This window comes from Corylus avellana, chromosome 3 (assembly GCF_965113065.1).
Source record: "Corylus avellana chromosome 3, dhCorAvel1.hap1.2, whole genome shotgun sequence".
Classification (NCBI taxonomy): Eukaryota; Viridiplantae; Streptophyta; class Magnoliopsida; order Fagales; family Betulaceae; genus Corylus; species Corylus avellana.
The window spans coordinates 21,207,820-21,221,395 of NC_142492.1; the positions used below are offsets into that span (position 1 = coordinate 21,207,820).

General features: G+C 35.7%; 1 protein-coding gene across 1 annotated transcript; it reads right to left on the reverse strand.

Moving 5' to 3' along the window:
- Window positions 1-1,249: 1,249 nt before the first annotated feature.
- On the reverse strand, window positions 1,250-2,060 carry LOC132176124 (kunitz type trypsin inhibitor 104-like). Its single transcript, XM_059588252.1, has one exon. It carries the CDS (start codon window positions 1,995-1,997, stop codon window positions 1,368-1,370), a length of 630 nt encoding a protein of 209 aa, XP_059444235.1. The 5' UTR covers window positions 1,998-2,060; the 3' UTR covers window positions 1,250-1,367.
- Between the last annotated feature and the right edge of the window lie 11,516 nt (window positions 2,061-13,576).

The following is a 13,576-nucleotide window of genomic DNA, read 5'->3' on the forward strand; positions in this document are numbered from 1 at the left end:
TAAAAAATTTTTAGACGTTAAATCTTTTTAAGGATGAAAATAGCCTCAAATAAAATTAGAATACCAAAAAAAATAGTGATAAAAAAGGAATTAAATAAAAATATAAAAACTAAGAAGCTAAGAGAAACAATCTTAAACTTAAAAAAAAAAAAAAAAAAAAAAAAAAAAAAAAAGGATCGGCCACCCCCCAAATGAGCAACTCCCAAAAAATATTTGGTGCGTGGCTCAGCCGAGGGCCCCCTGTGACTCTTAAGAATGGTTCGGCCACCAGTGTCTAGGTGTTAGGCCACTCCTTACTGTCATAAAGACATTAATTTGTTTAAGAAAACCTTCAAATTACTTGAAACTAGCAAATTACTTATTGAATGCAGTGTTAAACAATAACAGATAGTATCCAGTTCAATATATTAAAGAAGGTATACACAATAATATTTAATTTTCTAGAGAAAAAGAAAGGTCATATTTGGTATTAATAATTTCTTCATCTCTTAGATAGTCATTGGAAAGTAAAAAGTAAGAGTTTTAAAATATTAACTTTACATGCTTATAAATAAATCGGGAAATTTGGAAAAAATTGTTGAAGGCAATGTTGGGAGTGTTTAATTGCAAACAGTGAATTCTTGTGATAGTTAACAGTAAGTGATAGATTTTGTTATTAAACGATATGGGGCTTGCACGACAATAACAATTAACAAAGTGTAAATGATTAGATAATATAAATGCTTCTTTGCAATCTGGCGTCCATTTCACAAATTTATATGAACACCTTTTGGGTTTTGACTCCCACAAATCAATGGGAGAAATTGTTTTTTATGTGTAATAAATTAGGTCTTACACGTTACAAGTGCACTTAATAAGACTCTAAACCTTCACAATTCTCTATCACATGTTATAAACTCTTTCACTTTAAGTGATTTATATCTCACGTAACTCCTCATTATTATTGTAGCTCATATGACTTTGTGTAGCCTTCTGACTTTTCTTATTTTTCAAGAATTATGTTCTAATACTTTGTTGAGTTGACAAGCTCCATCTACTACTGGTGTTTTTTTTTCTTTTCAATTAATGGTAGATGGAACATGTCAACTCAGTAAAGATGTACGCGATATAGACGATAATGCAAATAAGCATTTCTCTATAAAAAATTTCATTGTACGTGGACAAAAGTGCATGCACATTATGAGATAAAACATAATAATTTCTTTTATTTCCGTGAAATATAGTCACAATTTTTCAAATTAGGACTTACTAAACACAAGCATGTACTGAGATTTATTTAATTAGTAGAGGAGCTAATTAATTAACTCCATTATTTAATTACTAGCTTGTACTGTTAGCTAGAGACCAAATTAGAAATATATAAGAGTTTAAGCCCTCCTCTCAAACATAACCGGAAGCACACTCCCATCCAAGGCCAACAATCTCTTCCCATTTTCAACCAAGCCACCAGCAGTCCCGCAGTCAAACTTACAAATGGGACACACTTCTGTAGGACACCATTCAATGTTGTAGATATTGTCTCCCACTTGGGCTTTTTCTATCTTGAAGTAATTCCCGGTGGGTCGCTGGCCTTCGTCTTCTCCGGTGATAATCAATCTCCTTCCACTCTCAGCGTCTCTCTCCCCCAACTTCCATGCCGTTGACTGCACGCAGGTGGTGCTTGCAGAGAAAACAACCTTCAAGTCCCTATTCTCCCTAATCACCGTCTCTCCCTCCACGAAAGGCGTGAAGATGACAGGAAACCCTTCTAAGCCCGAAACGTTTTCTTGCCCGACGTACAATGGGCAAGACCCATTTCGGTTAATCAGGGTGAAACGACCGCCGTTGTCAGTAATAGCAGGATTGATGTAGTATTCTACGCCGGCTTCAAGAGGACTTCCGGCACTGTCGAGCACCGGAGCAGGGGAGGATGATGGTTGGGCTGCTGCTTTTATGGCCAGGACTAACCATATGAAGCTAAGGCTTCCGATCAATCTCATGAAGCCGCAGGAATTCATATCTAATTAATGTATGGATTGTCGCAAAACAAATAAGGATGTCTGAGCTGATTATAAGTTGGTGTAAATAGTTGTTGTATTTGTATTTGATGTTTGGGGTGGTATTTATAGGATGTGGTGCGGGCATGTTAGCCGTCCACATGTTAGCCATGGGTGAATAAAAGTCCATGCATCTTATCTTATTACTAATTACGTGTATCTTACGAAGGGATTTAATTGTATTAACACGTTAAAAGACAAGACGTCTCCAACATGCACTGTTTGTTCTTAATTGGTAGCAAAATTGGAAGAAGAAAAGAAAATGTCAAAGTTTGTACAAAACGTACAGCTGGACCACTTGCATGTTTTGAAGTCTTGGATTGTCGTCTCAGACTATCCATTCACACATGTATCATCTTTTGTGGACTAAGGACTTTCAAGATTCTGCTATTCCTGCGTTTTTTTGTTTGTTTTTTTTTCTCTGTATATCTATCATTCTAACTTTGGAGACGGGTGAGAAGGACCGGGTGCAAGAGTTAAACAAGAAGCCAATAAAAAAAAATGGTGAAATAGTATGGTCGTAGCCTTGTAGGATGTGTTATATATATATATGACAAAGTATATATTTGATTTTAAGATTTAGAAACAAGTAATATGCTAGAAGTTACTCTTATGTCACTCAAAAAATAAGGTGATTTTTAAAATTATCATTTAATCAAAATTCAATAGTGATCAATCACAAGCCCAATTGTGTTTTTAAATGCAACATAAGTTTTAGAGTGACACATGAAGGATACAAAAATCACTTATAGCATTACTCTTTAGAAATTGATAGAGTTTTTTTTAAAAAAAAAAATTAATAAAAAAAAATCCCATTCTTTGATTTTGTTTCCCTTGTAGAGATCGAGGTTCTTAATTTTAGCACAAAATTTGAAGTGTGAACTATCTCTATTCGAGTAGGATATTCTATAATTACTTCTCTTTATGGTTCAAACTCATTCATGAATTATGTTGCTATGATATTGTTTCTGTAATACCCCGGCTTTTAAAACCATTTTTTTTATAAAAAAAAAAAAATAAATAAAAAAAAAAAAAGTTAAGACCTCTTACTGGTTAATAATCCCTTGTAAACAAACCCTAAACAAAGAATCCTAAACCTTCTTACTATAACCCAATGCCCTTAAGCCTTTCTTTGAAACAAATAGCCTAAAACACCCTCACTGGGCACGCGCTCGCCTAGGGGACCATACGAGCGCTCGCATGAACAGTACACGAGCACTCGTTGACTGATTTTTAGACCCTTGGTTAATACCCAAAATGCACGCTTGAAAAGCATTTATAACATATAGTGAACAGTACACGTACAGGCGCTCGTCTTCAAAGTACACGAGCTCTCATCCCTTTTTAAGATTTTTCCTAAAACACCCTCAACCTTTTTCCCCAATAAATACCCCACCCCATGCGACTCACAACCCCCATTCCAGCCCTGTTGCCTGAAAGAAACCCTGCTGGATTGATTCTTAAGAGTCTGTGAGCCTTGAGTGTCCCTTGGTGTTTTGGAGAAGGGAGGAGTTCTAACAATCTTCCAAGGTAATTCCTTAATCCTTCCTTTGTACTTTTCTATTGCTATTATTCTTAATATTACAAGTTTTAAAGGGGCTATGAAACTTATTCTCATAGAATGTTTTCAAAAGCTTTCAACCCACTTTTGTCTTCTTTATGCTTGAATGTGCCTATTTCTTAAAAAGCAAGAGTAATTTTCAAAGGTTTTTACTTTTTAAACACTTTTCCATTATTCTTTTAGTGGTATCATCTAGTGTCATAGGTGTTTATTTTAAGCTTAAAGGAGGAGAAGACACCAACACACAGCCATAGATAGAAACTTAGGATAATTTTTCAGGCATTTTTGGCCAAACCCTAGCCTCTGGCCAAACACTCGCCCTTAGGAACGAGCGCTCGACCAGAGAGCGAGTCACACGCCCCTTAGCCCATAAATGTGTATGAGGGTTTTGACGGTTTCCTTTGTTGGATAGAGCCTCATAAAATTTTCTAGTACTGCTTATGACGATAAGTCGTGTTTCGTATAACAGGAATTCATGACGTCGGAAGGCTTAAGTGAGCATACGAGGTCAGTAAACACTCACGAACACTTTTTTTTAAAATCGTGGGATATGTTAGCTGACTGACCATGCGTATGATATGAGCATGTCAACATTTTTGTAATAACTTGGTAACTGCTTTAATAATTAGTTGATAAGATATATCATATGACATGGTACACCGGTACGTGCAATATAATGGTCATTGGCTTATTATATAGACTTGATTCTATGGTCAAATGGGTGTGTGTTATATGGGCCTTGGATCATGACCAGCGCAGCCTCAATGAGCAATTTGATCGGACAGATGGCGCAATTTGATTGGTACTGACATAGCATTCCGTTAAATTTTGGACGGAATTTCAACAGAGGTACCATTTTTGTCTTTATAAAAACCACAAGTACTTCCTATGATAAAAATAAAAACCTACTAGAGGGCAAAAAATTAAGAGTTCAAACCCTAAGGGGGTTTTTAGTATTTAACCCTAAAAAAAATTACTGCCCTTGTTTGTCAACCCTTTTCATCCTTTTGTTACTGTTCATGCATCATTTTTCCAAAATAAATAAATAAACATCAAAACATTTTAACTTTTTATATCAAATCATTCACTTTTTATTATTATTCTAATAAAAAATTCACTACAAAACAAAACTTTTTCATTTTTCTATACAAAAAATTCAAAGTTTTATATGGTAACAAAGGCAAAATTATTAGCCAAACATTGGAACAAACATCAGGACAATGCAGGATATCTTCCGTAATAAGGCGAATTTTGAAGTGAGAACAAAGGAAGAACAAATATTGGCGATTTGTAAATCACCTCCACCTACCAAACAAAACGTACGGTCTAAATGAACTGATCTTTCTTTTGCCAGATTATATAATTTGAATTATAAGAACAGATGTAGGCTTGCCTTCCGTATCAATAACAAACTGAGCAAAACAAATTTTTGAGCCATCAACGATGCTTAGAAGATCATGGTTCTAATAACGAGTTAAAGTTGTGATTTGTTATAAACTTAAAACAAATATTTGAATACACATTTTCTCATTTATCTACATTACTTGTTCTTCTATATATCCTCATCGGGCTCATTTTAACGTTTTAATTCAAAAAGTCTTCCTCTTGCTGCTTATATATCTAACGTTAATTCTGCAGCATTATCTGATGTATTAAATCGCTATCAAGTTCAATTTATTTATAAGAAGATAATGTTAGTTTTCAAAGCAGTCCAAGAGCAACTTGGAATTGGAGTTTTTTTGGAGAAAACGTGTGTGGATAAACATGTGGGCTGCACTGCTTATTTTCATCATGGAAAAGACTTTGTATTTATGATGGTTTTGTTTTCCCAACAGCAATTGAATTAAAATTGTTCTCCTATTTTTCGTGATTAAGCCTTTATAAAAGGATATGTAGTCATTGGTTGAGATTATTGGGAAAATCCAAATTGGTGAGAGCACTTTGTGGCATTTACAAAGTGTAAAGAGTTTTTCTTTATTAGGTATTTGAGAGGGACAGTTGAGTGGGGTGTACAAGGGGTTAGGGATTGGGTTTGAGATATTAAACTTGAGCGGTTCATGTTTGTACCATTGTTCTCAATATTTCCCAATAGAAAATAAGGGGACCGGATCATGCCCTGTAGACATAGGCATATTGCCAAATCACGTAAACTCTTTGTGTACGTGTGTGATTAGTGTGTGTTCTCATGTGTTTTCTTTCCAAACATGTCTTTCGCATAAAGGGTTGGTGAGAAATTGGTTGCCAATTAATTATCAATTTTCCCAACAATTTCTCATTAACCTACATTACTTGTTCTTCTATATATCCTCAATGGCTCATTTTAACGTTTTAATTCAAAAAGTCTCCCTCCTGCTGCTTATATATCTAACGTTAATTCTGCTGCATTATCTGATGTATTAAATCGCTATCTTTTTTAGGTAACGAGCATGTGGATTTAATTTGTTGTGGCTTCCACGGAGATATACATGTGTGTGTGAATGGATAGCCTGGGACGACAATCCAAAACTTCAAAACAAGTGGTCTAGCTCTACTTTTTGTACAAACTTTGACATTTTCTTTTCTTCTTCCAATTTTGCTACCAATTAAGAACAATCAGTGCAAGTTGGAGACGTCTTGTCTCTTAACGCGAGTGTTAATATAATTAAATTCCTCCCCAAGATACATGTAATTGGTAATATGATAAGATGCATGGACTTTTATTCACCTACTCCTCCCTACGTGTCATCTCAATGAATTGACACCTAATTAACCACATCCTATAAATACCACCCCAACCCAAACATCAAACACAAATACAACAACTTATAATCAGCTATTTGTTCTACGAGAATCCATTAATTAGATATGAATTCCTTCATGAGATTGATCGGAAGCCTTAGCTTCATGATATGGCTAATCCTGGCCATATCAGCAGCAGGCCAACCATCGTCCTCTCCCGCTCCGGTGCTCGACAGTGCCGGAAGTCCTCTCCTTAAATAAATGGTGTTAATTAGCTTATCCATCTACTAAATAAATAAACCTCGGTGCATGTGTTTTGTAAGTCCTCAGTAAAGTAATGGCTATTTTTCACGCAAAGAAATGGAAATTGTTATGTTTTAGATTTCTCTCTCTGTCTCACAATGTGCTTGCACTTAGAGTTTGTTTGGATTGCCTTTGAAAAATAGAGCTTTTAAGTCAAAAGAGTTTTTGGGCAAAAGCTTCATTTTTAATCTTTTGCCAAAAGTACGTTTTAGCTATTTTTAAGCTTTTTCGACCTTTAAAAGAGCTTCTAATTTTTTTACCAAACAAGTACTTTATTTTTAAAAAATAAACTTTTTAAATGTTAAAAGTATTTTTAGGTCTCTTAAACGCAACTTCAAACAGGCTCTTATAATGTAGCAAAAACAAGACATAAAAGAGAAACTGTGTTCTGATCAATACACAAAATCGATGTAAAGGTTGAAAAAAGAAAACTAATTAATAATATTATTGATGGCAAAAGTTGATTATTCCAATACAATTGATCCAAATTTATTGTGAAACTCTAAAGTCACGAAAGGTAATAAAATCATGTTCATAATGTAAATAAAATACAATAAAAATACATTAATTATGAAAATACTTAGTGCCAAAGGAAACCTAAAGATAAAAATTATTATGGAGAATTATCATGAGGGATATTCTCCTAAAGTCCTAATCGTCTTTGGTCAACTTAGTCTTCACTTTCTCTCTTGGCCGAGATACTCGAGTTTCGACTCTAGTAATGGCTTCTCCGTCAGCCTCTCGGGATGGGTCTAGATTTAAAAAGAGAGGAGGCCATGGCCCCTTCCGGCCCTCTCTTGGTTTGTCTCTGGTCCCAATTGCAGTAATTATGCGCGAATTTGTCACTACTTGCTTTCCATGCAAATCCTTCAAATTTTCATATTTGACTTTTGAATAAATTGTAAGTCGCAAAAGTCAAAAATAAAAAAAAAATTTTCCAACACATTTTCAGCAACCAAACAAACTTTTATCTTCTTTGACCATCCAAACTAAGCTCATCACCGGTGGCGGAGTCAGGATTTTGGTTCAAGAAGATAAAGATTAAAAAATAAAGTTGAACAAAAACTTATTAACAAAATATAGTTAACAAAATTAATTAATTAATTAAGTAATTATTGTTTAAAACATATAAATGTAAATTATAATTTATGTTTGATTTTTATATTCATAAACAATTAATCTTTATTGACCAATTTAAATATAAAATTGTACATTGACATTTTTTTATTTAATAATAAATTAGTGTAAAAATTTGATAACATACCTCTCAGAAAAAATAATTAAACACTTTATTTGAATTGTTTAATGGGTTGAAGAAGAGAAATTTGGCTGATTAAATTTGCAAATCACAAATTTGGAATCGCCAAATCGCAACACAGTTTATGAGATTAGGTTTTACTTTTTATATATATGTAATATGTGAGTCAATTGTTAACATGCTATACTCAACTCAAGTCTCAATTTATTATTTCCTTTTCTCCTTTCCCATATGAAAAAAATAAAAATAAAATGGGGGTTTGAGAGGCCCTCTCTCAAAGCCCTTGGCTTCGCCCCTGTCTTCACTCGAACACCCATCATAAAATGTTAGACACCACAAACCATATAATCCTAATTGCCCACTCAAACTATAACATCCCACCCTAATGACACACAATATTGTCCGCTTTTGACTCCCCTCGAACCAGACTTCCTAGGAGGTCACCCATCCTAGTACTACTCCAGCAGAAGCACGCTTAACTGAGGAGTTCTGATGGGATCATGACCATCATGGCTTTAAAACGCGTTGTTGTCATTAAGAGTGTAGTATACATTTAAGCACATCCTTATCTCCATATCCAGGCGATGTGGGACGTCACACAGACCATTAGAACTCCTCAAACCTTACACAAATCATGATTGGGTTGAGTGAGGATCCAAGAATCGAAAGCATGTTAAGAAGCATTCAACCTCCCAAACTAATCTCACCACTCAACACTCCGCCCCACGAAAAATTCAAACCCAAAAGCCCATTCGAAGATGTTTGGGTGGCCTTAGCCTTAGAGCACTAGAGCAGATACCTTATGACCCATTCTCTTTCCTATGTTTAAAAATAAAAAATAAATAAAAAATCATAAAAACTCACCCACATAAGTTGTCCTAAATTTAACCAACACTCTTGTGTTGCTACACTATTTCCCAATGTGTAGGGAACCAAAAATGGTTCCCTATGCATTATTTTAATATAAACATTTTTCTTTCATCTCTCTCCTCTTTCATCTTTTTGTCTTTAATTGAGAATTGTGTTGAAATTTTGTGAAAAAAGTGAGGATTGGTAGGAAACTTGTATTTTGTAAAGAAATAATATGTTAATGGTATAGGGAAAGGTTAATGAAGCTATTGTAAAATATATTTTCATAGGGAAGGCAAAAGTATTTTTATGTCCTAAACTTAGAGAAAATCAAAGGAAAGCTGCTGCCAGTGCTCTTAGGGTTTCTTTTTATTTTTAAACGTAGTTTAGGCATCATAAAGTTGATGACCACAAATGCTTGTTGCTCAACGAACAATCAAGATTTTAAGAATTGTAGGCTCTACAATATTTTAGGTATTATAAGGAATCTTGATCTTAACAACCCTAAGTCCCGACCCAAGATCTTATTGATGTATTGGAAAACGTGTTAAAAATCTATTGATTTTCTTGGAATCAAGTATGTATTCAATTCATTCTTGGTTATTTTTGGGAATAAAATTGAACTACAAGCCCATTAAATTTTTGGGCCTTAGGGCCAATGATAGGCCCACAGAGCTATTAATGAAATGACAGGAGATACAATCCAAGTGGGCTCTATTGGAATAATCTGGGTCAAGATAAAGTTTGAATTGGAGTAGGAGCCCCAATCCAACTCCAGCTCCTAGGACTCCCAAATCAACTCAAATAAGGAGAATTGGTTCAAATTTTCCTCAACTATTTAGCCTATAAATAGGCCCCTACACAAGGTACAAAGACATCTTGAAATATCTTATAATCTCTCACCCTCAAGAGTACTTTTTTTTTAAAAAAAAAATTTATAATCAAATAGGGACAGGGTTATAAGTGATCAAAATACTGAAAAGGGGTGGGCGCTCCTACAATAGACCCAAACACTGAAATTAACAGTGCATGTAATAGGAACAAAGTAGGAAATGGGCCAAATAATTAGCCCAGTCCTCTCAAAGGGACCGCATAAAGCGGTTTAAAGACAAAATGAGTACAAGAAGAGTCACAAACCTCATGCGGTTTACAAACCCTAATTACAGGTGTAAGAACCCCATGAGGTCCAAACCCATATGCACTCCCAGTAAAGAACATCGACCACCCGAGGGAAGTCAATATAGGAAGGGCACTGGTAAGATCCACATCTGGAACCGATGGAAAGGGGGTACTGTCTCCAGAAGCACTAGTCTCCACTACAAAAAATAAACAATAAAAAAAAAAGGGAGACTAAAATCCATTAAACCCAAACAAAACAATAGGACATACATGGAAAGAAAGGAAAAGACATAAAAATAAAAACAAGCAGAATGCAACACAAAACCCAACAACCAGCAGTGGTGGCAGCGCATAAGTTCCACACTCAAGCATGTGGAGCTCACGCTCTTGCAGGTGCAATGCAAAAAGAGGAGCACATGGAGGCGGAGGAGAGCTGGGAGGCCGGTGGTGACGGTGGAGGGCTCTGTTGCCCGGGGTGTGGGGAACATGTGCTGGCACGTGAGATCCATGCTCAGGCGTGTGGAGGTCACGCTCCGGGATGTGCCATGCTATGGTGGATCGAGCGGTGGCGTTGGAAGGCTGGGAGGCTGATGGTGACGGTGACGGTGGAGTGGCGCGTGTAGGCCCGGGTCAACCTAAGGAGAGTAGATCGGGTTTTTAAACAAACTCATCCATTAACCAAGGAAGATCTGGGCTACAACGTGGAGGACGGTGAGCGGCGAGCGGCGAGCAACCAAACGGGGAAGGAGGTGAGCAACACAGGGCAGCAGAGAGGTGGATGACAGAAAAATGAGCAAAAACGATGTGTATTTAGGTGACAAAAAAATGAGAGAACCAAGCAAAAACAATATTGTGCAATTGGAGAAAAAGAAAAGAGAGAGGGTAGGAGGGAAGGTTTCCCTCCTCCCCAACAAGCCACACAGACAGTGGTGGAAAACCTCACAAGGATATTGTGTATTCTCTACCTAGAGAGAAGGAGGAGCTTCTCTCACTAAAATTAGAGAAGCGGTTTAATTTGATTCTTAATTCACCCTCAAGAGTACTTAGATTCAAGTAGATTGAATTGTTAAGTTTGTGCATAGTATTTCTCTTCTCCACGAAACTGACTTAAGCATCGGAGTATCTCGGCATAGAGACTGGCGGATCTTTTGACGCCCTTATTTCTTTTGTAGCAATTTTGGAGTGCACAATGATTTATTGCAGACCTAGAAGGTCCCGAAGAACGCCCAGTCCACACCATACCGAAAACTGTTCTAACAATTATCAGTGCAAATGAGTTTCAAATTTTATAAATTATTTCGATCTATGCAAATTTTAAAAATAAGCTATAAGCTTTTATTAATTTTCAAGTATATTTTCTTTGAGGAGTCTGATATAGGGAAGAATATTGGGGTCAAATTTATCATTTTTTTTTTTTTTTGGAAAAAATAGGGAACTTCCATTGATTAAATTTCACGAGCATAAAGCTCTCACATCACTGAGCATATAGCTATGAAAAATCATAGCCAAAAGCTATGAAGGTTACAAAGTCATAAAAATGAATTCAAGCTTTTGCTAACCCATGTACAATTACATTTAAGGAACATGTTTGCTTTGTGCAGACTAGATTAGGACATGGGTAGCCCAAATATAAAAAAATAAAAAAACAAAAAAAAAAACTAGAAGCTAAAAATCCGGCACCATGAGAGTTAAGCCCCCACACCGATCCACTCCATCCTCAATCTAAAAGCCAGGACAACAAATCCACCATCAACCAGAAGACCAGGAAAAAAAAAAAAAAAACCACAAGCAGCAGTAAAGGAGCACAGCATCGTAGACATCCCTTTAAAAGACACGCATTGGCTAAAGAAGACAATCAGGTTGAAGGGACTAGATCTACATCTACGAACTAAATCTAAAGCAACCAGCCAAAAAAGGAGACTAGAGGAGCCTACAAAGAAGACACCGAGCACTGCTACCGAGAAAGGGGAGGAGGGAAGATCTAGATCCTCTTGAAATTCTTTTTGGTGTTGTTTAGAAAAAAATAGAGAGAAGAATTCTAGAGAGAAGGTAGAGCCTCAAGATTGTTTTGTTAGTAGTATCCAAATTTATCATATGTTAATCTTTTTACGTTTACATAAAATATTAACGGACGTCTCATATTAGGAGGGCTTGAGAATTCCAAACCCATTATTACTGAAAGATAGGTAGCAATTGCCTATACTCTTGTGATCCGTCACCAAGTTCAACCACGACCGAGACACGATCATGAGTGATCATTAGTCTCGGAACCAGCCCCACTATGAAGGTTAGCCACGGTCACCCCACAACCTGGGTAATGCGAAGACGTGAGAATTAAGGGATAACAACTGGTGCCAACTAGCACATCCTTCTTATAAGAATGATAAATTCTTATTACATTGAGTTATTATTCTTTAGAAAATCTACTAACTTAGGCATCAGAGCTATTCCTCGCCAACACATTCGACAAGCTCTTTTGCCAAATCCCTTATTGGTTTTGCAGATTATCATTTCTCCTATTCGTGTGATTCACTCATTCGAAAACTGTGTACAATGTCATCTCACAACAAAGTTGGTGAAGGATTCAAATTTTTAGTAATTTATTGTCTGATTTGAAAGCAATTAATTTTTAGTAATTTATTGTCTGATTTGTAACTCATTCGAAAACTGTGTCCAAACCCGTTATAGAGTCGACCTATTTGAGCAAGTGGAAAGACTATCCAAGATCGACAAGTAATTAAGCCCCATAGACAGCAAAAGATGAACATTATTGGGGGGGGGGGGTATCCGGCTTACATGCTGTTATTAAAATAACATGTATGTTATAGTGTAAGCAACGGTTAAGATTGAATCTCTCAAAATCTTTCTTTATTTTCTCTCTCCTATTAAAAGCATTTCAAAGTAAGTCAACTTTAAGATTCAATCTTGACCGTTACTTACACTACAGCATACACGCTGTTATTTTAATAGCATGTAAACCAGATCCATTTGACGGTAAATAGTATTGTTAACTTAAACATTGGAATACATGTTTTCTCATTTATCTACATTAATTAGTTGTTGCTTTAATTCAAAGTCTCCCTCCTGCATTATCTGATGGTGGATAATTTATCTACATTAGTTGTTGTTAACACGGACCGTCGATCAACTTCCAAATTTTTTCCAACTTTGAGATGTAACGTTTTTTTCTCTTTCTTTTATGTTTTTTCAGCTTTAAGATAATATATTAAATCTCTATCATATTTCGATATTCCATTTAACTCAAGATAATTAATTAACCAAACGTTGACTTTGACATTTTCTTTGCTTCTTCCAATGTATATCGTCAAACTAGCTACAATTCTAGGAAGACAATTTTGCTACCAATTAAGAACAAAGTGCATGTTGGAGACGCCTTGTCTCTTAATGTTGTGCAAAAATCTACCTAAATTAATAGGTAAATAATTGTACGTTTTACCTGCAAGTGCACAAGGTCAACATGGTAGTATAGGGTGCAAGTACATGATCATTCTCACGAGGATTGCTGAATTTATGTTTAAAAATAAATTCCTTAAGCAAAAGCAAAATAAAGATTTATTGTTGATGTGATGATAACAAAGGGTAAGGCTTTGGTATCCACCACTAATTATATTAAACTAGTATTTCAATATGCCAATGCTTTCATCAAGTTATGCATATTTAATGTTTGCCAACCTAAGGGTTAAACTCTCACACCTTAAGCTATTGATTTCC

Bases quoted from the DNA above. Each gene is read 5' to 3' on its own strand.
- LOC132176124 (XM_059588252.1), bottom strand. From the start codon at position 1,997: ATGAATTCCTGCGGCTTCATGAGATTGATCGGAAGCCTTAGCTTCATA.